We start from the raw sequence: 26,579 nt of genomic DNA, 5'->3' as shown, positions 1-26,579 counted from the left end.
TGAACTGCCCTGCAGCCTGCTGCGCCTCTGGGACTACAGGTTTTTAAATAAAAGATAGTTCTTCTGGAGCTGGCATGCTCTGAATCAATCCAGAACAGTGCTGCTTCATAGCATCTTTAAGGTGGAAGAGGAAAGAAACAGGTAAATTTTTCGAATTCCTGGGTTTCTAAGGCTTAAACAAAGCCATTGTATTGTTGGAGAGGCATGAGGAATGCCTAGTTAATCTTCATGGCTGAGTAAGAGAATTTAATGGGGTTAATCTTGCTCTCAACAGTGGTGGAGCCACAAAGTTGGGGGGGAGGCAGTTCTTGGGGTTTGTTTTAATATCTCAGATGACAGCTATAAAGGTGTTCAGAATTTTAACGATCACATTTAAACTGGAGTCTGAGAATTGTCGAATCTCATGCTAGTCTCACAAATTTGAGTATTCCTAGTGCTTGTTTTTTAAAAACTTACTATCATCCCTTTTTTTTTTTTAAATATCTACCATAGTTGATCCGCTTTCATTTTGTAAGGATTGCATTTCCTGGTGTGCCTTCATGAGACTCCAATAACATTACTTGGGGTTTTTTATGTTAGGTCATGGTTTTGCTGCTGCCCTACCATCTGGGTAATTCGGCTGCGCAGTGATGCTTGCATCGTAGTGATCAGTATTTCCATTTCCAAAATAGGTCTGGCATGTCAGTCAGATGTTGGGAAATAGTATTGAACCTTTTATTTGTTGCTCTAAAGTCAATATTTTCCTGAATTTTCCTGCTTATTTCACAGATCAAGTCTCTTATAAACTCAGTTTCCAAATACGTAGAGGATCCTAAATTATACTTTAGAAATGAGATTTTCTGTCTATCCCGATGCCGTGGTAAGTGACCCTGATTCTGCAGTGCTCCGAGCTGAAGCTGACGTAGTGTAGGGCGTCAGAGCAGTTGTGGTTATCAGAGCTTCTAGCTCACCTGGGCATGACTGCAGCATTTTTAAAAAAAAAAAAATCTGATTTCTGTTACTTATTTTTTAAAAAAAATAATTATGTTTAAGAGTACCTGTATCAGAAATAATGAATATGTAAAATCACTTTGCAAGTTCTTTAGAAGTTTTCAAATGGGGGCCTGCTTGCTGGTGGTGGTAGGTGGAAAACTGTTGGCCCATGTTATTTCTAGCTCGTTATCTGCAGAGGAGCTGGGAGATGTAGTGGTTAGCAACCAGGCAGAGTGAAGTGATTCCTCAAATTAGTTGATGGGGGCGGAGGTAATGCCTACAAGGGCTTAAATCTATACTACCCAGTGTCCTTAGCTTCCATGTATAGCATGGACGATGGAAGGGCAGAAGCAAGATGATGGGGATTGTTGGTTGGGGGAAGCCATAGTTTTTCAGTAGTTGGTGTTTGGATGGATTGCTGTTCTGGACACTACTGCTCACAGCTGCTGTGCCCAACTGTTCCTGATGGATTGACTTGAAGGTGGCAAAGAGGAAAACCTGACTGCTCAGAGAGGCAGCAAGAACAGGCATGCTAAAAGATCAAAGAATCAGATAATGGTTTGGGTTGGAAGGGACCCTAAAGACCCCCCAGTCCCACCCATGGCTACGGGCGACACCTCCCAGCAGACCAGGTTGCTCCCAGCCCCGTCCAGCCTGGCCCTGAGCTCCCAGGGATGGGGCACCCACAGCTGCTCTGGACAGCTTGTACCAGCACCTCACCACCCTCACAGTAACAAATTTCTTCCTGATATCTGATCTAAATCTCCCCTCTTTCAGCTTAAAGCCATTTCCCCCTGTCCCATTGCTACAGGCCCTTGTACAAAGCCCCTCCCCAGCTTTCTTGTGGGTCCCTTCAGGTACTGGGAGGTGCTCTAAGGTCTCCCCGGAGCCTTCTCTGCTCCAGGCTGAACCACCCCAACTCTCTCAGCCTGTCCCCGCAGGAGAGGTGCTCCAGCCCCCTGAGCATCTGCGTGGCCTCCTCTGGCCCCGCTCCCACAGGTCTGTGTCCTTTTTGTGCTGGGGGCCCCAGAGCTGGACACAGCGCTGCAGGTGGGGTCTCCCCGGAGCGGAGCAGAGGGGCAGAACCCCCCCCTTGCCCTGCCGGCCACGCTGCTGGTGGTGCAGCCCAGGGCACGGTTGGGTTTGTGGGCTGCGAGCGCATGTTGCCGGGTGCTGTTGAGCTTTTTGTCCACCAGCACCCCCAAGTCCTTCTCCTCAGGGCTGCTCCCAATGCATTCTCTGCCCAGCCTGTGTCTGTGCTTGGGGTTGCCCCGACCCAGGTGCAGGACCTTGCCCTTGGCCTTGTTGAACTCCATGAGGTTCACACGCACCCACCTCTCAAGCTGTCGTGGTCCCTCTGAATGGCATCCCTTCTCTCCAGCGCGTCAGCCGCACCACACAGCTCGGTGTCGTCGGCAAGCTTGCTGGGGCTGTGCTCAATCCTGCTGCCAGCAAAGGTGTTAAACAGCACTGGTCCCAGTACGGCCCCCTGAGGAGCGGCGCTTGTCACCGGCCTCTGCTTGGACATTGAGCCATTGACCGCAACTCTGAGTGCAGCCACCCAGCCGATTCCTTGTCCACCGAGCAGTCCATCTGTCAAGTCCACGTTCACCAGTTTAGAGGCAAAGATGTCGTGCGGGACAGTGTCAGATGCTTTGCAGAGCTCCAGGTAGATGACATCAGTTGCCTTTCCCTCGTCCACCAACACTGTAGCCCCAGCATAGAAGGCCACCAGATTTGTCAGGCACAACTTGCCCTTAGTGAAGCCAATGACCTCCTTATTTTCCGTGTGCCTTATGACAGCTTCCAGGAGGATCTGCTCTGTGATCTTGCCAGGCACGGAGGTGAGACTGACCAACCGTAGTTCCCCAGGTCTTCCTTATTTCCCTTCCTGAAAACTGGGGTTACGTTCCCCTTTTGCAGTCAGTGGGAGCTTCACCAGATTGCCACGACGTCTCGATTACTCCGGACATTGTGTTTGTCATTGCAGAGAGCAAATAACTTGTTGTGGGGGAAGGAGCAGAAGGTACAGAGCAAACCGTTGGTGTGAGAGCACCGAAACTGTAAGGTTGTCTTGGGAGCCGGAGGGGCTGGGAGCATTTGGGGCAGCTCTGGGGCCACAGGCTCGCGATGCCTCTGGAGGGGCGGCCGCAAAGCGGTCGTACCCTGTGGGCAGCTTTAATGTTTTCCGATTCATCGCTCTAGTTCCAGCTGTGTGTGAAAAGACTTACAGCCTTCAGTCCCGTTCTGCAGTTTTTGGCCCCTTAACCTCAGCCGTTCAGTGCCATCAAGAACTGATTAACAACAAAGTTTGAGCAGCTTACTGCATTGCAGAACTACTCTTGCAGAAAGATGTTTTCTCAACACAAGTGCCCTTCTGCAATCTTAATTCTGAAAAGGTCATTGAGGGTTTCTCTAAATGTCCTGCTACAGAGCACACGTAGGCAGTAGGGAGCGAGGCAAGTCACGCGTGGTGGCTTAGAAGCAGCACTTGGACTCGGAAGGAGACTTTTCTACACCAGGACTAAACTCAGCCACTTTTCCGGATCGACTCACTTTTCTTACCCAGCATCGGTTTCAGAAAACCCTTTTGGGGCATCTCAGGTTTTTTTTGTTTGCCAGAAGAATAAATAAATAGTCTCTCAAGCCCACGAGGCTTTGGAGGTGGAGGATGGGAAGAGCAGCAGGGTGCCAGTGCAGATGTGGAGACCTGGAGTGTGCAGTGGGTGGTCAGAGCCGGTCTAGACTAGGAGTGAGTATGGTGCTGGCCAACACGTTGAAGATGTCTAGTGTTACATGAGTCATTTTGACTTTGTGTTGTCCCCCTCTTAGGGAGAGCTGAGGCTCTTGACAGAACAACCTGATGTGTGCTAAAATGTTTGATGCCGTCTCAACTAGACTTGGAACGTATCAAGATAAAAGTATACCAAAATTACGCAAGATGAGCTGTATTTCATTTACTGCCGGAACTTTTGCACTGCCTTGTGAAGAGATCTGCCTGTGCTGCTCCTTCCCTTTCAACAAGCCCTGGTAACTGCAGGGAAATGGTCCAACCTCTGCACTGTCCCATTGAGTCCCATTAACGCCAAACGTGGTTCCAGGTGTGCAAGAGATGAGTTTCAGCTCAGGGGGGACTTCTGCCAGTCCAGGGAGCCAAGATCCTTCTGTTTTCATCCCCTAACTGTGCAGGAGAGGTGGGATTTAGAGCAGGAGCCCCCTCATCCCCTTTCTGCAACATAAGCAGTCACCCCAAGAAAGATGCTTAACCTCATTCATATAAGCTAGTTGATTTTAAAAGGAACATTAATGACTAACTAGTCTGACCTTGATGGTTTGAAGTGCTTTGGAAATTATTCTGAAGAGGAGAATAACTGAAGCCATAAGAAGTAAATGGAAACAGGATAAAATATGACATAGGTTTACCAAAAATTGATTGTACCTCCTCACTTCTCTGGACATGAAATCCTTTTTTTGGATAAAGGAATTGGGGCAGATCTAATGTGTCTGGACTTCCACAAAGCATTTGATATTTTGCCACATGGAAAATCAGAAGTGAAAGCAGAGAAGCTGAGGATTAATACAAGAATTGTGGGGGAGGCATTGGCTAAAGCAGAGACAACAGTTTTTGGAGTGTCCCTCCAGTCTGCAGAGAGGTCATGGCAGGGCTGCTCAAAGATGAAATCTTGGAACAGTCCTTCTGAATGCGTTTTTTGTAATGACTTTGGCACAGAAGGTGAGCTGAGAAAATTTTCACAAAACATTGCTGGGCTTTGTTAACATGGCGAAGATTTGGGATGCTGTGCAGAAGAAACCAGATGACCTTGAGAATAGGCACGAGGCAGAATTTGGTTGATGCCTGTCCAGGGCTGATTTAGCCATAACTCTGCAAATAATCCTGTCACAGGCAATTTAATTTGGGTTGGTTTCCCTGTAAACTTCTTACATACCTTAGACCTCTGCCCTTCCACCTTGCTCTCAAGTCTTCTACTGCTCTGTGGTGGCAGCTACTCCAAGCAGCAGTAGCCGTGTGTTGGGGGCACGTGCCAGCTGGTGGTGGGCTACCACGGGGCGGGGGGGGGGGGGGGGGTGCAGAGAAGAGCTGCTTGAGCGAAAGGTAGTTGGTGTGAGCCCAATAAAATGTGCATGAGCTGGCCATAAGTAGTCTGTAAATGGGAATATTTCTAAGAATTGCAGAAAGAAACGCTTCAGTGGTACAGCGTTAAAAAATACAAATTTTAGGATGAATAACAACGTTATGAAGGAAGACAGCAGTGTGGTGCTTCTGACAGTTTTTGATTTGAAGGCTGAGAGCCTGTCCTCAGGCCCCTCTTCCTCCCCACTCCCCTGGAAGGAGCAGGTACTGCACTGAGATTTGGGTGAAACTCCTTGAAGTTGAGGGGCGTAATAGCCATCCTTCTGTGAAAACAGAGGGAAATCTGTTCCGCTTGTTAGCAGCGTGGATGGGGTCCTGTGGGGCAGCTAAACCTGGGAGGGTTTACAAGGACAGACAGGAGCAGTTCGGTGGGGAGGTGGTTCGGGGGCTCTGGATGTGGATAAAGGGAGCAGAGTATTTTGGATGCGGTGACGTACAGCGAGTGGTTGGAGTTCACAGAGGAGACCACCAGCAAACTTGTTTATCTTCCAGGAGCAAAAAAAGTAAGAACTCTGGCAGGGAGCAACTCCAGCACAATACACACCACCCCACCACCATCCCCCGGAATGGGACTCAAAAATGGTTTCTTTGCTGTGAGTTGCCATCCTTAGGAGGTGGCTAGCATGTGCTTCCTTGCTTCATTGCCTTCTTTCTCTTGCTTTTTTTGCTGTTGGAATCAACTCGGAGTACTTGTAAATATTGGATAAAGTGTAAAGGACCTTAATGAAGACAAATACTCAAACACAGGTGAATCCTCTGAGGGATTAACAAAACTCATCCATGGACCAAAAAGCCCGAACTGACAACTTCTACTAAAACCTTACCGGGTTTTGTTACTGGCAGGCAGAATCTTTTGAAGTCTGCTTTGGGGTGGGGTTTTTTCTTAGTAGTCTTAATTCTTTAGGATTAACACCACATTGAATTTGCCCAGGAGCTTTAAAGGCAAGACATACCTGTCTGAAAATCAAGTCTTGTGGCTATTTCGTCTGATACTCTTAAGACAGTTCAGAAGAGCTTGGCCTCATCTTCTCCCTGAAGGTTCGTGCTGGGCTGTGGTGGCTGTCTGCAAATACTGTGCACCAGGAGAGAGAGAGAAACTATATCAATACCTTAAGGGCGAGTGTAAAGAGGACGGGGCCAGGCTCTTCTCAGTGGTGCCCAGCGACAGGACAAGGGGCAACGGGCACAAACCACAAACGGGAGGTTCTGTCTGAACACGAAGAATTTCTTTACCTTGAGAGTGACAGAGCACGGGGACAGGCTGGCCAGAGAGGCTGGGGGTCTCCTCTGGGAACATTCAGACCCCAACGGGACATGACCCCGTGCAGCCTGCTGGAGGAGAACCTGCTTTAGCAGGGGGGTGGGCTGGTTGGGCTCCAGAGGCCACATCCAACACTCACCGTTCTGTGGTTCCGCAGATGCTCGTGGTGTTTCACTGTAGCACCGATCTGGCAAGACTGGAGTTTGGGGCGCTTGTGGTTTTTGTCTTCATCTTGTTGCTTGGCACAGTAACAGCCCCAGGGGCTCTTCCAACCTTGGGCAGCAAGATGTAGTTCAGCACTGAAGCAGCAGCCCCTGCTTGTGAAGGTCTTTTAGCGAACTGGAGAGGACTTTGGAGTTCTGGAGGCGCCATCCCTCTGCTGTCATGTGGGTGGTCTGGCCTGGCGCTGCTGCTTTCCTTTTGAACTAAGACATCTGGTTGTTTCACGGCTGTGCAATGACTTGTTGGTATCTTGTCAGGCTTGGCTCCCCTCTGGTGCTCTGCCAGCGTAGTGTGCTGGTGCTACGTGGGGATGGTATTACCAGGAGGATGGATCATGAGCGGGACTTTGTCATGGAAGAAAATGCAGGTTGTAAAATGCATTTGGTGTTCTTGTGTCGCTTTGCCAGAACGAAAATCCCTTCCTTTGCTGTTCTGCAGATGCTTATGTTGACAGTATAATTCCCACTCAGCGTGCCAGAAAGGTAATAGAAACCATACTTGATAAAATGGCACCACAGATCTGAGAGCTAACTGACTGAAATGTGATCCTGACTACTAGTCAAGATAGTTATAATAGTCAAAATAGCTAGTTATTCTTGGCATGTGTTGTTCCATTGGCAATAACTCATTTTCCAAAATCCACCAGCAGAAGTACCTCAGGGTTTAGAGGAGCAGGAATGCTTCCCCCTGCCTATTCCTACTTTTTAAATTAACATGTAGAAAACGATCAGTCACAGCCAAAATTAAAACTCACTAGTCGGTGTTGTCCTCGCTCTGCCAGCAAAAGCACATGTTGCTTTCAGCTGTTCCGGACCTGGTCTGCGCAGACACAGACACGGTGAGCTGCCCGAGACTGGCCTGACACGGAACTGTCTGTATTTGTATGCAGACGTTGATGCTTAAAGCCAGAGTAGCCTGATTGTCTTAATTTGCTCAGAAGTTCGTCGGCTCTACGAAAACAAGTGAATTAGGACAAGTTGGGGAATCAATGGGTTTGCAGGTGTGCAAATTGAGGTTTAATCTTTGTAGCCGGCTTCACCCCCTGAGTTGTGTTTTTTTAAGTCCCTGGGCAGTTGTGCTTTGCTGGTCCTTCCACATTAGCAGCTTGATCATAGCACAAAGTTACCAGCTGTCCGCCCGTTCCCGGTAACTGACAGCTGTGTGTTATTCTTCTGGGCCGAGTGTGAGGGAATGGGGTTTATCCCCCCTGGCAAAGCGTGCTCCTGTGGGCAGTTACCCTGGCTCTGCTGAGCCACCGTGACGCAACGCATCAGGAGCTGAAGGGTGTCGTTGAGGTCCCTTGGAACTGTATTCATGGCAGCTTGCGCTGGTCAGATGGTAACAGCTTCAACCAAAGCTAATCAACTGCCTTCTTACCTGCAGCTGAGGGACCTCCAAGGTATGGGGCCGCTACTGATTTCACCCACAGTAATGCAGAATTTATACTTGTGAAATGAAGGGGTGGGTGGGCTTCTCTCTTTCTGCGTAACAGTGGTTGGTAATGTTTCATTTTGTTTTGTTTTTTGACAGAGCGGAAGCAGTTTCCATGTGTTTGACCAAGGCCAATTTGCCAAGGAGGTGCTTCCAAAGTACTTCAAACACAACAACATGGCCAGCTTTGTACGGCAGCTCAATATGTGTAAGTATCTTCTGGGCAGCTCGGGGTGCAAAGTGTAAAGTCATCCTGAAATAAGGTTCCCCTTTTCTGCCCAGGCTTAAGGGATGTTTCAGCAAGCTGGGAGTGTTGGCTAGCTTTGCGATCGCTCGGCTTTTGGGGACCAGGTGGTAGTTTTAAGCTTGGCCTCTGCTGAAGGGAATAACAACTTCTAAAACTGAAAACCTCTGCTGGATGGAAGGAACTTCAGACTTCTTTTATCCTGAAATTCCCTGATTCTTAGCGCAGGAGTTCTGAATGGTTTCCTTGTGTTTGCCCATCACAAATGTTTGTGATGGCACTCTTGGCCGTGCTGTGTCATAAAGGAGGACCTCCTCTGGAATGCTTCCACCGAGACAGGCCCACCCCCTGTGACAGCTTGTTCATTTTCTACTCTCTTTCTTGAGGGGATGTTGCTGCCAGCATCATGTAGAGCTGGCATGGACTGAACTTGTTCTACTCAGCAGCAATTATTTAAAAAAAAAAAAAAATCCATAGAATCATAGCAAAATAGGCCTGAAGGGATTTCACAATCATTTTAGTCCAATCCTCTGCTTCAAGGCAAGATCGACTGCCTCTGTGTTGTTCCTGATGACTTTGCATCTAACCTATTTTTTCCAGACCTCCAGTAACCAAGATTTTGTAAGTTCATCAAGAAGCTGTTAGCGTAAGGATTGTGAGGCAGTAGAGTTGTTTACTGAATGTCTAACTCAAACCTTCCCAGCTACAGATTAAATAGTCTACTTCTTTGCTTTCTGCAGTGGATATAAAGAGATTTATTCCTTTTCCCTTTGTGTCAGCCTTTGTGTCTTTGGAAACTTGGTACCTCTCCTCAGTTCTCTCTTTTTTTCATATTTTATTTTCTCCCCCTCACACACATTTTTTAGAGTAAACGGCCTGTTTTTTTAATACTTGTAGGTTGTTTTCCAGCCTTCAATTGTTTGCATTCCTTTCTGAACTGACTTTGTTCCATCTCTTTGTTGAAGTGCAGCAGCCAACATTGGGTGTATCACTGGACAGAATAAAAAGAGTAATTTGTGTGTCTTGAAGGTGATACTTTTCTGTATATCCCATTATGCCATTGGCCTTTTTCTCAGCAGTGTGACACTGACTTTTGTGTTCAGCTCATGATCTGCTACAGCATTCAGATCATCTTCTGTTCAGCTACTGTCTCTACCTGGTGGTTTTCCCTCCCATATTTATTTGGTTTTATTCCTGCCTCGGAGTTGTACCTTGTATTTGCCGGTACTGACTTTCATTCCTCTTGTCAAAACCGCTTTGAATTGCAGTCTTGTCTTCCAGAATGCTCACAGCTCTTCCCAGCTGTGTTTCAACACTGAACACGCTCTGTTCAGTCCTTCATGCCCTTTATGAAGATGCTGAATGGGTCTGGGCCCACACGTGTGTACGGGCCACCACAATATTTGTTGCTAGCTGCTCCCTATTTCTGTTGGGTTTATGTCCAGATTATATTAGTTTGCTGATTTTCCTGCTTTGAGGATGTCATGCTTTGGTTGAGATCTGCTGGTTTTCTGTTGATAAAGCTTGCTATCCCGTCATTGAAATCCTGGGTTTTGATGATTTTGTACAGATTAGTGCTTGTTGGTGTATTGGAAACCTCCATTTGAACCAACAATAATCCACAACTTTTAACATATGAAGATAAGTCTTTAGATGTGGCATTTAAGGACATGCTTTAGTGATGGACTTGGCAGTGTTGGGTTAATGGTTGGACTGAGTGATTTTAAGGGTCTTTTCCAACCTAAACAATTCTGTGATTCTGTGGAAGAAAATTAAATCAGTTTAACCTGACCTTTTTCTGTCTTCTGGGTTTGTTTTGGGTTTTGCTTTGGGTGATTTGTTTCTTTTAACTTATGCACGCTTGTACGTGCGAAGTGGCACCTGCTTGCATAGCTCTCTGAGAAGGGTCAGCAGTTCCCAGAGAATGAAGGAATAGGGAATGCTCCCATTTCACATCGCTGCCAAGGAGAGGTATACCCAAAATACCAAATCCTGCCCGGAGAACAAGGATCACATTGAGCTGCTTACGTGTAATTAGACATGGGACAGCGGGACGCCTCCAGAATATCACTTAGCAGTGCCTTTCACCTCGCTTGCTGTTTCTTTTGCTGGAGGAGAGGGAGGAAGACTCAGCTCCCGTCTGCAGGTGGTGGGTGGGAGGGCACCCTGCAGAAGGACAGGCTCCTTCAGCAGCTTTGCTTCCCTGCCCAAAATGACCTTTCCAGCTGCACTTGTCTGTCCTGTCACCACATCTGACTTGTGTTTGGAAGGAGGAGGGGGATGGTTCCCTCCAAAGCACACATCTGTGCTCGCATACCCAGGAACGCTTTGGAATAGGATCGACCTGAGCATTTTTTTATAAAATGCTTTATATATAAAATTTTATAAAATATATAAAAGTTTATAAAATAAGGTAAAGGCTGCCTCTCCAACGGCTGCTGCTTAACTGGGGGAGTAAGAAGAAGCAAGCAAGCTGTCTGGTCTGTTCCCTCTCACTCTACGTAATGTTAAAAGGGTAGGGGAGGGCAGGGGGAATAACATTATTCTGGGTGTCAGCTCCTCCTTTCAGTTGCAGGGATAGAAGAGCTGGAACAGAATGAGGTGATTGGACAAAAGTATGTCTGAGTGACAAGGTGTTCTTTTAAAAAGCAGGGAGCAAGAAGTAATAAATCTCCAAAACCAAGCTAAGGCAGGGCTGAAACTTCTTTCTAGCAACACTTTTTCCAAGCGATTCAATATTTCTGAGAAAAAAACCCACGTGTTCTGATCAGAAATGGAACTGAGATGTATTATTTTTTTAAGACCTTGAGTTGGGTTCTCCAAACAAAGTTCCTGCCCTCAACCACTTTTTTTTGATCTTTCTGATACGTTCAGTTACACTACCGTGCTAGCATGATTCAGTGTTGAGATGATGGAAAGCTAGGCTTTCTAGAAGATGAGTAAATGAAACTTCAGTATTCAGGTGCTTATAAATATTTTTTTCTATGCTTAATCTTTTTTTTTAACATTGATCCTGTTCTTCCCAACCTGTATTACAGAGACTTTGATTTACTTGAATTATAAAAGGATTTTCTCGGCACGTAATTGATGGCAGTTTGAGGTTTTCAATTTAATTTAGAGTTGGGTGATATGGTAGATGTACATCCAAACTTGAAGGTAAATTCAGGGTTTGTCGCTGCACGGGGCTTGTTGTGTTTGCCTGAAGAACAGGGACTGCTAAAGGACGTATAGTGAAGAAAAAGATGCCCAAAATGGAACATGATTTTCTAAACTTATTTGGGGGGGATTTGCTTGGTTAGCTTCTGGTACAGCTTGTTGTATTTTTCTCAAATCAACTTCGTGTTTAGCACAGTTGTGTATTTCTGCAGTACCTGTTCACAGGGAAATTGGAAGTTCGTTATCCTGGCTGGGTGGACAGTCCAGTAACAAGAAGAGTGTCTCCGAGCTAGCTTTCAGGCTGTGGGTCCCTCTATAAAACCAGAGTAAGGGTTATGAAATTTTCCAGAACTGGTGTTTGATGGCATGTGCTGAGCCTGGGTCACCTTCCTGGGCGCATCCACAGGCAAAAAAAGGAATCTGCTGTGGGCATGGATGGAAAATTTGCCTCAGGACACCTCTGTGCCTGTTCTGGGTGCTGTATGAGCAAACTGAATCACAGTTGGACTTTCAGGTTGGGTACAGGAAGGGAGGACTTCCCGAAGCTTTTGCTGTTCGGTCCGAGTATCTCCGTGCCACTGGTTCCTTGCCCTGTGCTAATCAGGCAGCATTCTTCTTCTCCATGGCTCCCCCCTGTCCTGGCTTTCCAAACTTATACTGCTTAATCCTCCTCTTACCTTTCGGATGTACAAGGAAATCGAGAACTGGCTGACTGTGTAAATGCTTCGAGATTGATGGGTGCGTTTGTAGCTGCTCTTTCCTGCCAGCTAGCAGGAACGTTCTGGGATTATCCCAGAGACATTGCTTCACGGCAGTCTGCTCGGCTTCCTCCCCGCGCACACGGATCTGCATTTACGTTTTGGCTGCGGGTTCTTGTGATAGGCAGCAACATAAAGGATGCCTTTCATACACCTCTCACGTGGAGGTTATATCAGGGATTAACTTTAATGCTCCAGATGTGGGCTGCAGAGAGCATTCCAATGTTATTAGAAAGGATGACATTTTCATTACCTTTCAACACCAGCTCTTTGAATAGCTGTGGGGCACATTCTGTGCTTCGTGACCGGGGCCTTTAGTTTTTAAGGATGACTTGAATAACTGAAAACTGGCTAATATCACTACAATAACGTATAATTTCTCTAAATCACTTTCTGCTGCAAGTGCAGGAAGCTTTTATTATTTTTTTTTAAACCACAGCTGTGGTCTGAGAACTTAAATAACACTCTTGATTTACCCTAGCTGTTTACAAAAATGCTGAGATCCAAAAATACTTTGATGCGCTACACTCTGTTTTTGAGTGGCTTTTAGGTGTTTCAAGTACACCTGAAGATCTCGGTGCATAACTTCTACCCGAACTGTTGAGGAAGCACTTTCCAGCGTGCCGTGCCTCTCTTTTCCCAGTGCAGCAGAGAAATTGCACCGTCACCCTCACCACAAGGTTGTGTTGCTGCAGGAATAACAAAAGCGGTGCTTGTCGCTGTGGTTCTGGGGAATTCTTTGGAGCCAGGATGTTTTTAATTATCACTTATTAGAATGAGAGAAACGCTGGGGATTTATATTTCTTAAGGTGGAGTAGACTGGTTAAAATAAAATAATTCGGGGCTTCAGTATAAAAGTGAGTAGACTGGTAACTTGAATGTCTGCTAGCCCCATCAGCAGGGATTGTCAGCTCTGTCCTTGTAGTGCTGTGCAGCTCATTTAGGAAGAAGTTTTCTGGAAAGGCTTAGAAGCCTTGGGAAAGTCACTTGCCTTCTGTGCCTTGGGGTATCCTTGACTGAGAACATTCCTCCTTATTTTCAGGTTAAGGATCAGGGTGCTTGCAGTGCCCTGGAATGTGCAAATTTATTCTAGGCCTGCCAGCTACATCGTGGACCTGTAGGGTGAGTTGGCTGCAGTGAGGAGGCACTGACACTGAGAACAGAGTTTAGTTAAATGCAGGAATAACTCATCTCCCATTGTGTGCTGGTGGACACTTGCACGGTTTTGTCTCCCAGGTGCTCCTGTTTTCATTAGAATGCCAGATGATAAGCAGTGGTGCCTTATCTGCATCATGTATGTTGCTGAGTACATGGCTAATTGCTCTCAGAAACCATTTTATTCCCTGAATAAATAAACCAGAAGCCCTCTGGGATTGCCTGGAGCATGTGCTAAATGTTTGAGTCTCTTTTTGGTGGTGTTCTTGAAAAAAGCTTTGTTGAAATATATGTCTTCCCTTATCTTACTCTGCATTGAAAAGGCAAGGCAAGACGCTGCTCACTCATGTAACACGACAGTTCCCGGCAAATGAGGGGGTTTTATTAGGAAACGGCAAGGTTAACTTGAGATTTTTGGTTTAGATCCAGTCATTTCATCATTTCTTCCTGCTGGCCCACACTACCAGCCAAACATCAGCAAAAGTTGGTCTTGCAAGAGCAGCAAAAGGTGGTTTTCAAATGTATTTAGGATGTAGAAGTGGATCCTGCTCTTCTCAGCCATCTGTTGAGCTGTGGCTCGGGGCAGGTAGCTGAGTGGCCTGGGTTTGCTCTCCGGGGGAGAAGCAGAGGCAGGGGAAGGATGTGGTGGCTGGAGAGGACTCCTGCCACTTGCTGCTTGGGCCACGTAGAGAGGATCAGCAGTCGCTACTGTCTGAATGTCTGTTGTTTTGAGGAGGGGTTTCTCCTTCCATGTAGCATTTTTAGCATGAGATTTGTTAGAATGCAATACCTCGGTGGTGGAGCACCAGGTCATCAAGCGAACAAAGGGTAACTCGTGCTAGTTCCTGCTTTTTTGAGTTCATATTTAGCCTGTTAAGCTTTTCTCCAATTCTCTCCCCTTTGATTTGCAGATGGCTTTCGAAAGGTTGTCCACATTGAGCAGGGAGGATTGGTGAAGCCAGAGAAAGATGATACTGAATTCCAGCATCCGTACTTCATCCGAGGCCAGGAACATCTCCTGGAGAACATCAAGAGGAAAGTAACCAGCGTAAGTTTGTGCAACAGATCTTTCAGGATGAGCTCCAGATAAACTGTTTTAAAACAGAGGATTAGTCCAAAAAGCAGCAGCGTGCTCTGAGGGTTGAGGGATGTCGGCATCGTTGATTATTGTTTTACACCAGCAGCTCTTCTTGCTGTCTCTACCCTGTCACCCAGGTAGGAGCTGCAGTGCCGTCCTGCTAATCAGCTGGCTTCAGGTTGCTGGTACCAGTCCCTTTTGCTCGTGGGTCTTTTTCTTAATGTCAGCACTAGGGTTCGTGATGGCACTGCTTGAGGCTTCCCCTCTCTCCCACACCACCACCAGAAAACAGCCAGCACTCTGGCCTTGCAAACCAAATTCTTTCTGAGTTCAGTAAAAAGAGTCACTATACTTTTCCTGGTTTTCTGAACAAGCAGCATCTGTTTGAGGTTAGCTGGATGGAGGGAGGTTTGCTGTGTCCTCTGGAGAGAGTGAAGAGCAATTGTCCCTTTCAGTAGGAGGGACAGTGATCACTAGTTGAGCTGCAGTCTTTACTTAAAATGCTTCAGGGAATGAAACACATGTACACACAATGTGTACACACAGAGACAGATGAAGGCATGTTAGATGTAGTAGTGGAAGGAAGAAAAGGAAGGATAAGATGCCTGAATTATTTTAAAATGTGTTAACCTCCAGTGTATCCCAAATATAAACTTACACATTTTCCCTTTAAACTCAGAGATGTGCTTTACAACTGCTCCCATTTCTTGAAACACAGAATTGCAGTACATGTACCGAAGACATGTTTTAGCGACAGTTGGTATCAGGAGTTCCAAAAATGCTTATGAACTTTCCAGGCTAATTTATTAGTCCTGAAGTGTGGGCTGGAGAAACATGTTTTTGTCATTCTTTTCCAAATATTAATCAAAGCAATGTGTAGAGAGAGTAGCTCACTCTTCTGCCTATCCCATGGTGCTCTCAAATAACCGTAAGTACCATTTTCACTGAGGCATTTAGTTCCTCTAGACATTTTCACAGTGGGCAAATGCGTTAGAAGGATGTAAAGAGATCTTAAAGATATATGACCTGCTGGCAAGTGAAGTGGAGAGGAGCTGCTATTGAATAGGTGAGATGTGTTAACCCCTATAGTGGTTGGCAGATTCATAGACTTCTCACGTGGTACAGCTCTTGTGAAACATGCCTAGGTGTCATTTCTCATGAGTATTTTATCAGAAAAATAAAATCGCCTGCTCAGAATCTTCTCCTCAGCTGCTTTAACACTAGTAGTGGAAATGATGAGGCTGTCGAGCGACCGGCTGCTGCTTGGGAATCACTGGAAGGGGCTTCCCATTCTGCCTGCAGAGCTTTCTGCTGCAGTGAGCTCACCTGCCTTTTTTCTCCCAATTTTCTTTCTCAAACCAGCTAATGACTTTCTTAATTGCTAAGCCTGATATTTAGTTCAGTGCACGCAGCAGAGACTTGTGAAAGTGTGTGAGGAGAATGTTTGTTTCCTGTCTGCAGTGCACGTGCTTCTTGGTCTTTGTGGTTGCAAAGTTTTAGAGTTTTAGGGTTGTCATAGGTAAGTGTCTCTGTCCATTACCAAACTGAAGGTTTGCGTAGGTGAACAGCTTGTGTGCGGGCCTTCACTTTTACCTAAGCACTATGTTTCTCATCCAAAAAAAAACCTTTTTTTTTTTGCTTTTAGACTGTGAGAGAATTTGATGTTTTCAAAGAGCTATATGCCTGCAGAAAACCTGCTTTGTTAGTTAGATGGCCGGTTTTATTCCCTTGACACAATGCACTTGGGTGTGGATGCAGCAGTTGGTCTAGAGAGGGGAGGTGAATTATTTGCAGTATCAACTTTGAAGCTGAAATAATCGTTTTGTAGGAAGGAAACATCACTGACATCTTCCTTTCTGTCTCCAGGTATCCAGTATAAAGAATGAGGATATAAAGGTTCGGCAAGACAATGTAACCAAGTTACTGACTGACATCCAGGTGATGAAAGGAAAGCAGGAGAGCATGGACTCCAAGCTGATAGCCATGAAGCAGTATGTATGTGGGTAGGGGGTGGCAGAAAATGGAGGAGAGTTTGCCCAGTGATTTTCTTTTCTGAACACGTTATTTTTAAGACATTATCTGAGAGAAGGCTGGCTGCTGCTTGCTTGCTCTCTGTTCCAGTTGTCTTGGGAGTATAGCCTGGGCTTTAAGAGGCTTTCTGCGTAGGGCAAGGAGGGGGTGGTGGAAGGATCTTTTGAATGCGATTAAAACCCATTAAAGACCTGGTGTCACAGCAACCAGACCTGTGACCCCAAATGGTGTCAAGCTTCTTTGGAGTACAGCTCTGAGGAGGTATCAGTTGGTAAGGCTGTGAAGGCTTCAGGAGCTTCCTTCCCTGCCACGGGGGTTACAATCTGAAACCTGCTGGGTTTTTCCCTTGGGATTCCCTCCCTCCCCCCGCCAAATCACCACTATTCTGTCTTGTCTTATGCTGCACCAGGGTGTTCAAGTCATTTGGGACAACACCTGCTGTCCTTCTGTTCTAATACCATATTCTTACTCAGGCTCTTCTTGCTTGCACCCAGTTAAATTCTCACTGGATACTGCTCACCCAGTATTTGCTGTGGAGTTGGGAGGCAAAATGGGTGATCTGGAATCCCGGTAATAAATACTGCCTTACCTTTAGAGATGATCAGGGCACTGTTGCTCACCCTTCTGTGACTTTTTCCCATGGTGGTCATACAGAGGAATTTAGTTAATGTCACCTAATCGGAATCTTTAATCCTGATGCACCAGGAGCAGGCTGCCCTCCTGGTTAGCAGGGTCTGTGTGTAATCTGCTGGTTATACAATCTCACTGAGAACTTGGAACTTTAGCTACTTGTTGAGGCCAATGAATACGTGGGTGTGTATGTCTGATTCCCTTAGGTACCTTTATAAATCTCGATTTAAAGCTCTTTTTTTTTTTTTTTTTTTCCCCTTGTTTACTTCTCCACAAATTACAGTGAATCACACATTAGTGAAGTTTATTTTATGCCTCCCTTCTTCATCTCTGCCGTTGTTTCTAAGGAATTTGGTTCTGGGTCTTGGGGAAAACAGAGCAAGCAGCCCTCCATTCTTGCTGGAGGCAGCAGGAGAGCAGGGTGGGGAATTTTGAAGGGAATTTCACAGTGGAACCATACTGCCTCCACACTGTGCTCCAGAGCCTCCTTTTTCCTGGACTTTGTTACTGTATCTTGTGCTTGCAGATCACTTCTCTAGCACCTCTGGTGTTCATGGGAAGAGAGAGAACCTGCTTCATCTCCAAGGTCATTCTAGATGATTCTTTTCATCTTCTGTTTGCCCCAGGTATGAGCGCCCAACCTTACCTCTAGGCTGTGCTTCTCCTCAGGCTCTTTGCAAAGGGAGAAAGAAAAGCAGATTGTCCTAACCTGTTGCTAAATGGCAGCAGGTAAAAGATTTGTGCACCATTATCAATACTGCAGTTTCAGGGGTCTGTAGACAGAGAGGTGGCTCTTTCTGGTTTCCCTTTCACGTGAGTTAAGTGACTTGCCTGACATGGCTTTGAATGAAAAGCTTTCCTGCAGCCAGCCTTGAATGACCAAAAAACCTACCTTAACAAAGCGTACTCGACATGCTTGTAGCCAGCTGCACTCCTTTCCTAAAAGAAAACAAATCAAAACAAAGTCTTCTTTAGTCCTCCAGCAGTTGTACAAGTTGTATCAGGTATTATTAGTAATGAACCCACTGTTAACTCCACATGCAGGGATGAACCTGCATGTCCCTGGGTTGGAAGCTGTTTTTTCCGCCTTCCTGGAAGAACATTCAGCTGCTTGAAACGATTAGTTTGCCACTCACTGATGCATCGTGCCTTTTGGCAGCTCTGCTCCCAGCCGTTATCACAAGAAGTTCGTGTGGGAGGCTTCTGCTTTTGCACGTTTGTTTTCTGTCCGTTGCAGGGAGCATAAGCAATGTCAAGAGCCATCTTTAAACCCACCCACCAGTCTTGTGGTCCCAGCACATGGTGCTCATCTAAATTTCCATGGCTCTTGCAGTCCTGTGGCATGTTTTGAGATTAAGTGTTGGGGCTTGTGCCCCTGTATTAAGGATGGGAACACTCACAAATGTGTGATAGGTCTCTAGGCTGCATTCTGGCTGCTCCATTGGCTCTTGCTAAGGCAAACATTAGCATTATTAATTATAAATGGTCTGTAAACCACTAGGTGGAGTGCCTACAGCAGGACTTTGAGCTCTACTCATAGCCGAGAGCCTCTCTCAAAGCAGAGGAGCTTCCCCCCTCCTTTTAGGAAGATAGTTATTGACCAATTATTAAAGAAAATGCTGTTTGCACTTTTATGAAGGCTGATCAGGTAAATAGTCTCCTGTAAGACAATCAGAATTAAATGTTTCATCTGAACTATGAGCGTTGTGCAACTGACTGTTAGCAGGTGTTCATCTTGAGCCTGATGCCTGGAAGAAGTGCAGTCCCAGCCGAGCAGCAGCCCGCTGCCCTTAGCCGTGCTGGCTGCCGCCTGCGCTCCCGCTCTGTACGGCTCTGGGCTCTGGGGCTCTGCCACAGGAGCTGCTTTCATCGCCAGCACAACAGAAAACAACGAAAAGGACTGGGGGACTAGTGAGCAGGGCAGGTTCAGTAGCAGGTCTGGGAGCACTGGGAGCGGGGCGATGGGACCACTACTCCTCGGCCCTGACAGGGTGCCGGGCTGAGCTGCCTGGGGGGACTTAACCCGAGCAAGTGCTGTACAGGCTCTGGGTTAGAATATCCAGCTGCAAGCTCTCCGTAGCTTGTGAGAGCATAACAACCGCTTCTCAGTCAAATATACTTCATTCTTCCTGGCTACTTCCCCATCCTTCACAGCCCTTAGTAACTGGGTTTTTTTCAGTCTTCTGCAGGTTCTTCATCTCTCTCAATAAACACAGCTTTTAGGTCTACATTTCAGTATCTTTCATTTTCCCCATCTCCGTTATTAGTAGCGAATCCCCTTACTCGGATTGCTGTTCCTTTTCTGGAGGGTAGGGTTTGCAAGCCATTTTTCATGTCTTCATTTCCTCAGGAACTTGTGGTTAAAATTTTTCTTCTTGCTTCTTGAATAATAATACATCCGATTCACTTAAGGTTGGTCTTTTTAGTTCTGGATCTGTGGAGTGCTTCAATGCATCAGCTGGTCCTTATCCTCACACCACTGTCACTTGTTTTCTTGACAAGTGTTTTTTTAAATGTTCTTGAGGGCCTGCTGGTTTACATCATGTTGCATCTCTACAGCAGGGTTATTCCAGGTTCTCCTCCTTCCCCTTCACCACACCGGTGTCAACAGTAAACCTCCTTTAGCATCTGCTCAACTACCATCATTTCATAGGTGAAATGGGATTAAGACCTTCAGCTTGTGCCTGTGGTGCTGCTGCTTCTCGATGAACAGCTACGGCTGGCAGCAGCCAGAATCCTGTCGGATTCCTGCCTTAACCACACCACGAAGTGCACAGAGGTCTGTCGCAAATGCTCTGGGAATAATGGCTCTTAATCCTCCCGTGCAGAGGCTTGAAATACATTAATGGCTCAATACAGGAGCTGTTTGTATCCACACGAAACAGAAGAGACTTCAGTCATGGTGCAGAACTTCCAGACAGAGCTGATGCTGCTTCATCGGCCGCTAATGCAGACAAATAACCGTGGCTGGTGCTGTGCAGCCACCGACGTGCAGCAGAACTGGGGGAGAAAAGCCCCGGTTCAGCCTGCAGCAGGCTGGGACTTGGTAAGGAGCCCGGCTGTCAATCGGGCTCTGGCATGTGTTGGTCTTGGAGGGAGAGGTTTAACACTGGTGACTGCCTGAAGTTTTTCTGCACAGCAGTAGGTATGGCAGGGTTCAGACTTCCTCATGCTGGTCTTGCACACCAGCGCCTAGAAGCAACCACCAAGCGTTCAAATGCTGGAGCGGATTAGCTGAAGTTGTTTGCATGAAATGAACTTCAGCTGAACGTCTGTGGGTTTTTCAGCTGTGAGTTAGAAGCAGGTTAACTTTGCTGTAAAAAAACAGCATATCTTTGTTGGGCTAGGTGTAAGGTAACGATGAGTAAGGAGTGGTAGCTTTGAAAATGAGCTTGCAGCAGGACCAAACCACCCTGCATTCATTCTTTTTTGGATGGTCATGGCTATATGTAAGAGATCTCAGTTACTTGTTGGTTTGTAAAAGACATAGGTCTGACCACAGCCAGAGGAGTGTGTCTCACGCTTGTACCAGCAGCGTATGAGTGCTGAATCATTGAGCAAACTTCAGGAACAGAAACACAAATGACTAAAATAATAGAAAACTTGCTGAGTAACGAGTGACTGAAGGAGCTCAGCCTCCTTTACTGAAAAAGGAAGGTGAATGAACGCTGATTTGCACCTCTGGAGGTAATTCCATCTGAGGAATGGTAGCCTGAGTATTTTTCGTGCAGTGATGGAGGTGAAAATAGGTCAAGTCAGATTAGCAATATGGTCTGTGCTCTCAAGTGAAAAGAAGTATTTGAATAGTATTTGGAAGGCTGTGGTCGATTTCTTCACCACTAAAAATGTGATTTTATGATTCTCCATTTCAGCAGAGCTGTGGGACCTGAAGCAGGAGCGAACACATGTTAGTGCTGTGGCTGATCATCAGACAGATGATTGTAGTGTTCTGGGGCGGGGGGTCAGCACGAAAATCTGATGCCACAAAGTATGCACTGGGAAGATTTTGGTATCTGGTATCTTTCTAGTGCTCTTCTCTTTCCCCCTCGCAGATAGACTTGTACCCATCTTCCAGATTTTTGTGGAATCCAGTTGCAAGACTTTTCCCCTTGAACAGGCTATGTTAGCAGGCAGCAACATGAGCCGACTGTAAATGTGACTTTGCTCTCCGTGTTGAACTGGAATCTGAGTAGAGGTTTGCTCCGCTGTAGAGGAGACCCGCACTTTAACTGCAGCGTGAGAGTCACTCCTGTGAAATTCTGCTGGATTCAGTGTGGCACGGAAACACCAGTGGAAACAGGGAGTTGTTCCCGTTATACAGGTGGCAGCTGAGAGAGGGTCTGTAATCTAGGTCGTCTTCATCTGTGCAATCATACTCCTACAACAAAGGGCTCTGATGTGCTCAGCCTTGGTCTGACATCTGCCTCATGCATCTGGTGAGGTGTCTCTGCATGGTTATGGTGGGAAATTACAGGTGGTTTGTATTACCTGAAAGTGACAGTCATCTCCAAAGGCTGCCAGAAGTATAAAGCTGTATCTTAGTGCCTGAAACACTCCGTTCTTAATTCCATTATTTATTTATTTTTTTCCCCCTATCTAAAGGTGTATTTTGATCAGGGAAGGGGCTCCACTTTAGCTAAACACACCAGGTGTAATTTATAATAAGCTGCTTTGTTGGCATAAAAAAAGTTTATGGTCACGGCTTGTCTTCTGTCAAAGTAAGATCTTTAGAGCATATTGAAAATGCATATGGGTTGAAACTAGTAGGGGGAAAGCTGTTCTGTGGATTTTTACTGGTTTAAATTGGATATCATCTTTGGCACATCCAATATAATGCTCACAGTAAATGTCTTTTTATTGCACAGCTGTGAACAGACCTTCTCAAATCTTTTGGTATTGACACAGCTTAGCTCAAAAAGTCTGCCTGAAAGACTAAGGAATACAGGCAAAGGCGTCTCGGCTGTCATGTAATAATGTGTGTCTGGATAATTTGCTGTCAGTCTCTGGCACTGGCAGCAAATGATGGAAAGTAGATAAACTGAACTTTGGGTATGAAAATATTTATTCTTCCTTGTCAGCAGCTCCTTCAGCAGAACTGGATAGTGCTCCTGAGGGGCTGAGGCTTGGAGAGCGAGGACGTCACTTCCCTGGAGCGTGGGGGAATCTCACCTGTTTAGGTTTGGTTAGTCTGCACTTCTGTGCTCTTTAGCTTGATGTATTCTGGGGGTTTTCTTGTTAGTTTTAGGGTGGGTTTTTTTGCTTCTCCTGGAAAACAGAGTCCCTTGTCTTCTTCCAGGTATTTTATGGGCCTCTGGAGTGGTTTATTTTTTTTATTTATTTATTTCCCCAAAAGAAAAGGCAAACAAGCTACAGGTGAAACAAGTGTCTGAAATGGCCATGAGCTTTAGGGAAGGTTGTAATGCTCTTCATGGCCTCCCACCTTTCTGGCTTTTAGAGTTAAGGGTCACATTGCATCACGATTTCTTTGTCCTTTTAATTACCTCATGGAGAAAGATGTGCAAAAAGAGCAGATCTCATTCTGGGGAACATCAAGCCTGGGGTCCCCTTGCCCCTTGCTAAAGAAACAAGGTGTCACTTTCCATTCTGGCACAGGTGCTGCTGCCGAGCTTCCATCCCCTCCTGCTCGATCTGGAGTCGAGGTGGAAACTGCATCGCTGTGCTTGGTTATACTCCGCTGTTACTCTCAGCTACTTTTCAGATAGTTCGCCGTTTGAAAATGGCTTCTTGTGCTGATTGTTGCTCCCCTTACACCCACCACCCCTCCTTTATCATGAAGTGAAATTTATTGGAGCATATAAAGACAACCCCTTCGGGCGTTCCTGTGCGGGCGGAGTAAGTCGCAGTGAGGCCCTGGGTTTTGGTTTTGTACTTGACTTTGAACAGTTTACTCTAACGCACCCCTTTAGATTTCCTATTTTCTAAGTCATGGTCTCTCATGCAAGTCCAGTGTAGAAGCGATTCTTAGAAACTGTCACCCTGCAGGCTGGCAGTCCTGCAGCCTGACGTCGCATGGGCACCTTGAGGGTCACGGTGGCTGAAAGACCCTGCAGCTTGAACGCTTGCTTTTTCCAAACATGAAGACCAGTGGTGACCAGCTCATGCTGCAAGCCTTGCCAGAGCTGGTGCACCAAGGCTCTGGCTGCACAACTTGTGCTTGTACAGCTCCTGTGCTCTCCCTCCAGTCTCCATGTAATTACTGGTCCAGTTTAAGCATCCGCTTACTTAACATCTTGTCTGACTTCTTTGTGATGATATTTGGGAAGTGCGTTGGAAAGTTTTGCTTTTTACTCCTGGCAGCACCCTCAGCAGTTTATCAGTGGTGAGGCTTTGCTACAGTGGTTAACAGGCTGGCTGTAGTAAGTCCTCTTAACGTTAAAGGGTACGGTGTAACTTCAACATTTAATTTACAACAGCTAGTACGTTTTTTCTCGCATGAGAAGTTTTGCGTTAAAAATGTTGCTATCGGTACCTTTTTTATTTTTGATTGCTTTTATTTTCTGGTATTTTAAAATCAGAAAGTCGTCCAGAAACCACCACGGGAGAAGGAGTAGGAGCCCCAGCTGCAGCGGTGGGGAACGGCATCCGCCTGAACTCCCTCCCTTCAGCCAGGAGGCCGTTGCCTTCTAGAGGTATCTTCAGGCGAAGAGTGGTTATTAATTACGCTAAATTTTGAGGAGGTTACTGACCTAGAATTTCTGCAGTTTCTTTTGGCTTCCATTCTGCTTTCTTAGCTTCTGAAGCAGTGACTCATCTGAGCCAAATGTTTTCTTCTGGGCTTTTTAACTTGGAACTGTTGAGATTTTAAACTGACAGTTGCAGTTAGAGCTGGCTCTGGTGGTGCCACACTAGTACTCAGCAACATTTCACTGAATATAACGTACTTTTCCCAGCTCCAGATCTATCGGTGTCTTTCCGTAATTCCTCGTCTCCTGTGAGCTGCCTGTGGCTCTGTGAGGAGTGTGTTCTAGCTCGGCCTTAGGTGTGGTAGCATGCTTGCCTTAGGACTGTGCACAACTCCAGAAGGCAACACTCAGAGGGTTTTTTTTTTATCTGTATACCTCTCCTGTAGGTAAAGAATAGTAGATGGTGGATTTCTGTGCAGCTGTGGCATTGCCCTGGAAAAAAGCATTGCAGTGATTGCTAACGTTACAAGCATAACAAAACCAGCTCGAGCAGTGGCTGCACAAGGAGGGTGGAGAAACCAAACCAGCTCTCTCAATGGAGACATTGTCTCTTGGTTTGGAAATATTTGTCCTGACAAGTTCTTTTGTAGGGCAGGAGGAGGTCTCTGCCTGCCTGTCCCGGCAGCCGCCGCGCTTCCCTGCAGCTTCCCCGAGTGCTACTGCCCTTGTGCAAGGCACGGGGCAGGAAGGTGAGGCGGGGGGGCTGTCACTTCCCGGTGATTCATCGGCTCTGCTTGGGCCCGGTGGGAGCCCGAGTGTATCCGTAAGTTTAATTTTAAACAGATTGTTGAAAGCAGCAAGCTAGCCCTGGTGTCTGCACCTGTTTTTATCGCTTTTCTCCATGTCTCCTTCAGGGATTGCGTTCGCTTTGGCTCAGCACGCGGAGCTCTGCCATGGGACGCTGAGAGCACTTCCTCCTGACCAGACTCTGTTTACAAGGCCCCGCCGCTTTTACAAGGCCCCAGTTGCTAACAGAATTTAAAAGTTAAAATTTCTCTTGACAAAAATAAATCTAAACAGACACAAGAACTTGGCCTTTTGCAGGATAATTCCTCTTCACCAGAATTAGTTTACCGTATGCAAACCCCCAGTAAATCATACCAAATAATTTTGACCCGTGTAGCTTGCTTTATGGTTTCAGGGTTCCAAAAGCAACATATATATTATCATTTGACACTGACCTAGGGGGATAGAGTTTGCATTAGAACATTTGTTGAAAAGATTGAATCCATCAGTGTTAGGTGAGAGAAAAGCTGAGCTAGGACATAATGAAGCCAACTAGGTGATATCCAAGTTTAGTCACCATGCTCAGAAAAGCCTCATTAACAGAAGCCCTCCCACCTTTGGGGGAGGAAGGTGCTCTGGTTAAAAGCTGCTTAAAATCATCTGGGAGATGAGTAACTGCATGGCTTTTAGTCCTGGACTTAGAACTAGGCAGGACTTCGCAGCCCTGTTTCTCTCTTCACCTTTCCTCAATAGCTCTGAGAGCGCAACTGTTTTGTTCTGCATATCTGTTCTGCATGTCTGTCCCGGCATGGAAAAAATGAGGCCCAGTCTACACAGCAAAGACGTAAAATTTGTAAGATGATCTTCTGTGAAATTGCTGGCCAGGTATTTTCTGTGTTTTACACCACGCTTTATGAGTCCGTAATATCTTGTGTCCTGTTTCTGCAGCCTGGCCAAGCAGTGCGAGGTGTTTTGGAGCAGGAGGGGACACGGTCTCCTAAGCTGGAACAGGAGTTTCTGTGCTGCTTTTTGAGCTTGCACTGCAGGTTTCTGTACCCCGTGCATTTGAACCAAGTTTTAACTTTGTGCTTTACACACGAACTTTTATACAGCCAAACTTGACCCTTGCCTTTGAATAGCACCCAGTAGCGATACGAAGTCAGAGACCCGTTGGCTTTGTCCCAGCAAGCCGTGCCGGTGAGGGTAGTAATAGCAAGTAACATTTTGCTTCTCATGTATGTTTTTTTTAACAACATCTTTGCTAGGAAAGAGCAGCACAAGAGAACATGCGTGGAGATTCGTTGTGGGCAGTGAACCTGCTGGGATGGATGTGCCATGGGAAGGGAGGCGTCGTGTGCAGGCTGGACTGGAGGAATAGCGCTGGAGGTGCTGCACTGGGGAGAAACGGGAGGCAGACACATAGAACCTGGAGATGTGCTGGGCTGAGAGGCAGTGACCATGCCTGTACTGCAGTCCAGTTGTCTGCCTGCCACGGAAAACATGAGATACCGCAGTCTGAGACCCATGGCACTGGTCACCGCAGTACCAAAGTGCATGCCTGCAGTTTTGGTTGTTCGGGGCAGATCTCCTGTGGAGTAGGTCCTGTGCAATAAATCCAAAGATTTTTTCACAAACACAGTTTCCCTCTCCAGAGAAAACCTGTTTCTCTTCCTTACACACCCTGCTTCTGTCTGGAGCTGCTGGGGAGCAGGAGGGAAGCCGACTGGGAAGGTCAGTCCATGCTGATGGGACAGAGACAGCTAGCTGGCGAAGAGGCAGCCCATGTATCGTCATGCCCAAAACCTTATGAAACTCTAGGAAAGCATGCCAGGCAGTCAGCTTTCTGCACCTCTGGGTGGTTTAATCACGGTGCAAAGCCTTCCTGCTGCCCCCCTGAGCAGGTTGGATGCTTCCTCTGCTTCTTCCGGGCGAAAAAAGGAAGGGATATTCAGCTGTCAGCAAACAAATGAGACTGTGCCTTTGCTGTCTACAGCTGGGGTGGCCAAACCTCTTTATCAAAAGAGTCTTCTGGAGGCAGTAGTGATCTATATTCTCTTG

At 46.5% G+C, this 26,579-nt stretch overlaps 1 protein-coding gene across 4 annotated transcripts in view; it reads left to right on the top strand.

Moving 5' to 3' along the window:
* The window catches only part of HSF1 (heat shock transcription factor 1), a 72,396-nt gene that overhangs the window by 12,847 nt on the left and 32,970 nt on the right, over window positions 1-26,579 (top strand). For 3 of the 4 annotated variants that reach the window (XM_037379115.1, XM_037379114.1, XM_037379117.1), the window contains exons 2-4: window positions 8,139-8,247; window positions 14,264-14,400; window positions 16,297-16,421. In XM_037379115.1, the coding sequence (XP_037235012.1) occupies window positions 8,139-8,247; window positions 14,264-14,400; window positions 16,297-16,421 (371 nt within the window). Of the gene's footprint in view, window positions 1-6,927; window positions 6,976-8,138; window positions 8,248-14,263; window positions 14,401-16,296; window positions 16,422-26,579 lie in introns of those variants that run through there. The other variant, XM_037379116.1, reaches the window with a different exon arrangement.

The sequence above is a fragment of the Falco rusticolus genome, chromosome 3, assembly GCF_015220075.1.
Source record: "Falco rusticolus isolate bFalRus1 chromosome 3, bFalRus1.pri, whole genome shotgun sequence".
NCBI lineage: Eukaryota > Metazoa > Chordata > Aves > Falconiformes > Falconidae > Falco > Falco rusticolus.
This window is presented reverse-complemented; position numbering and strand designations above follow the sequence as displayed.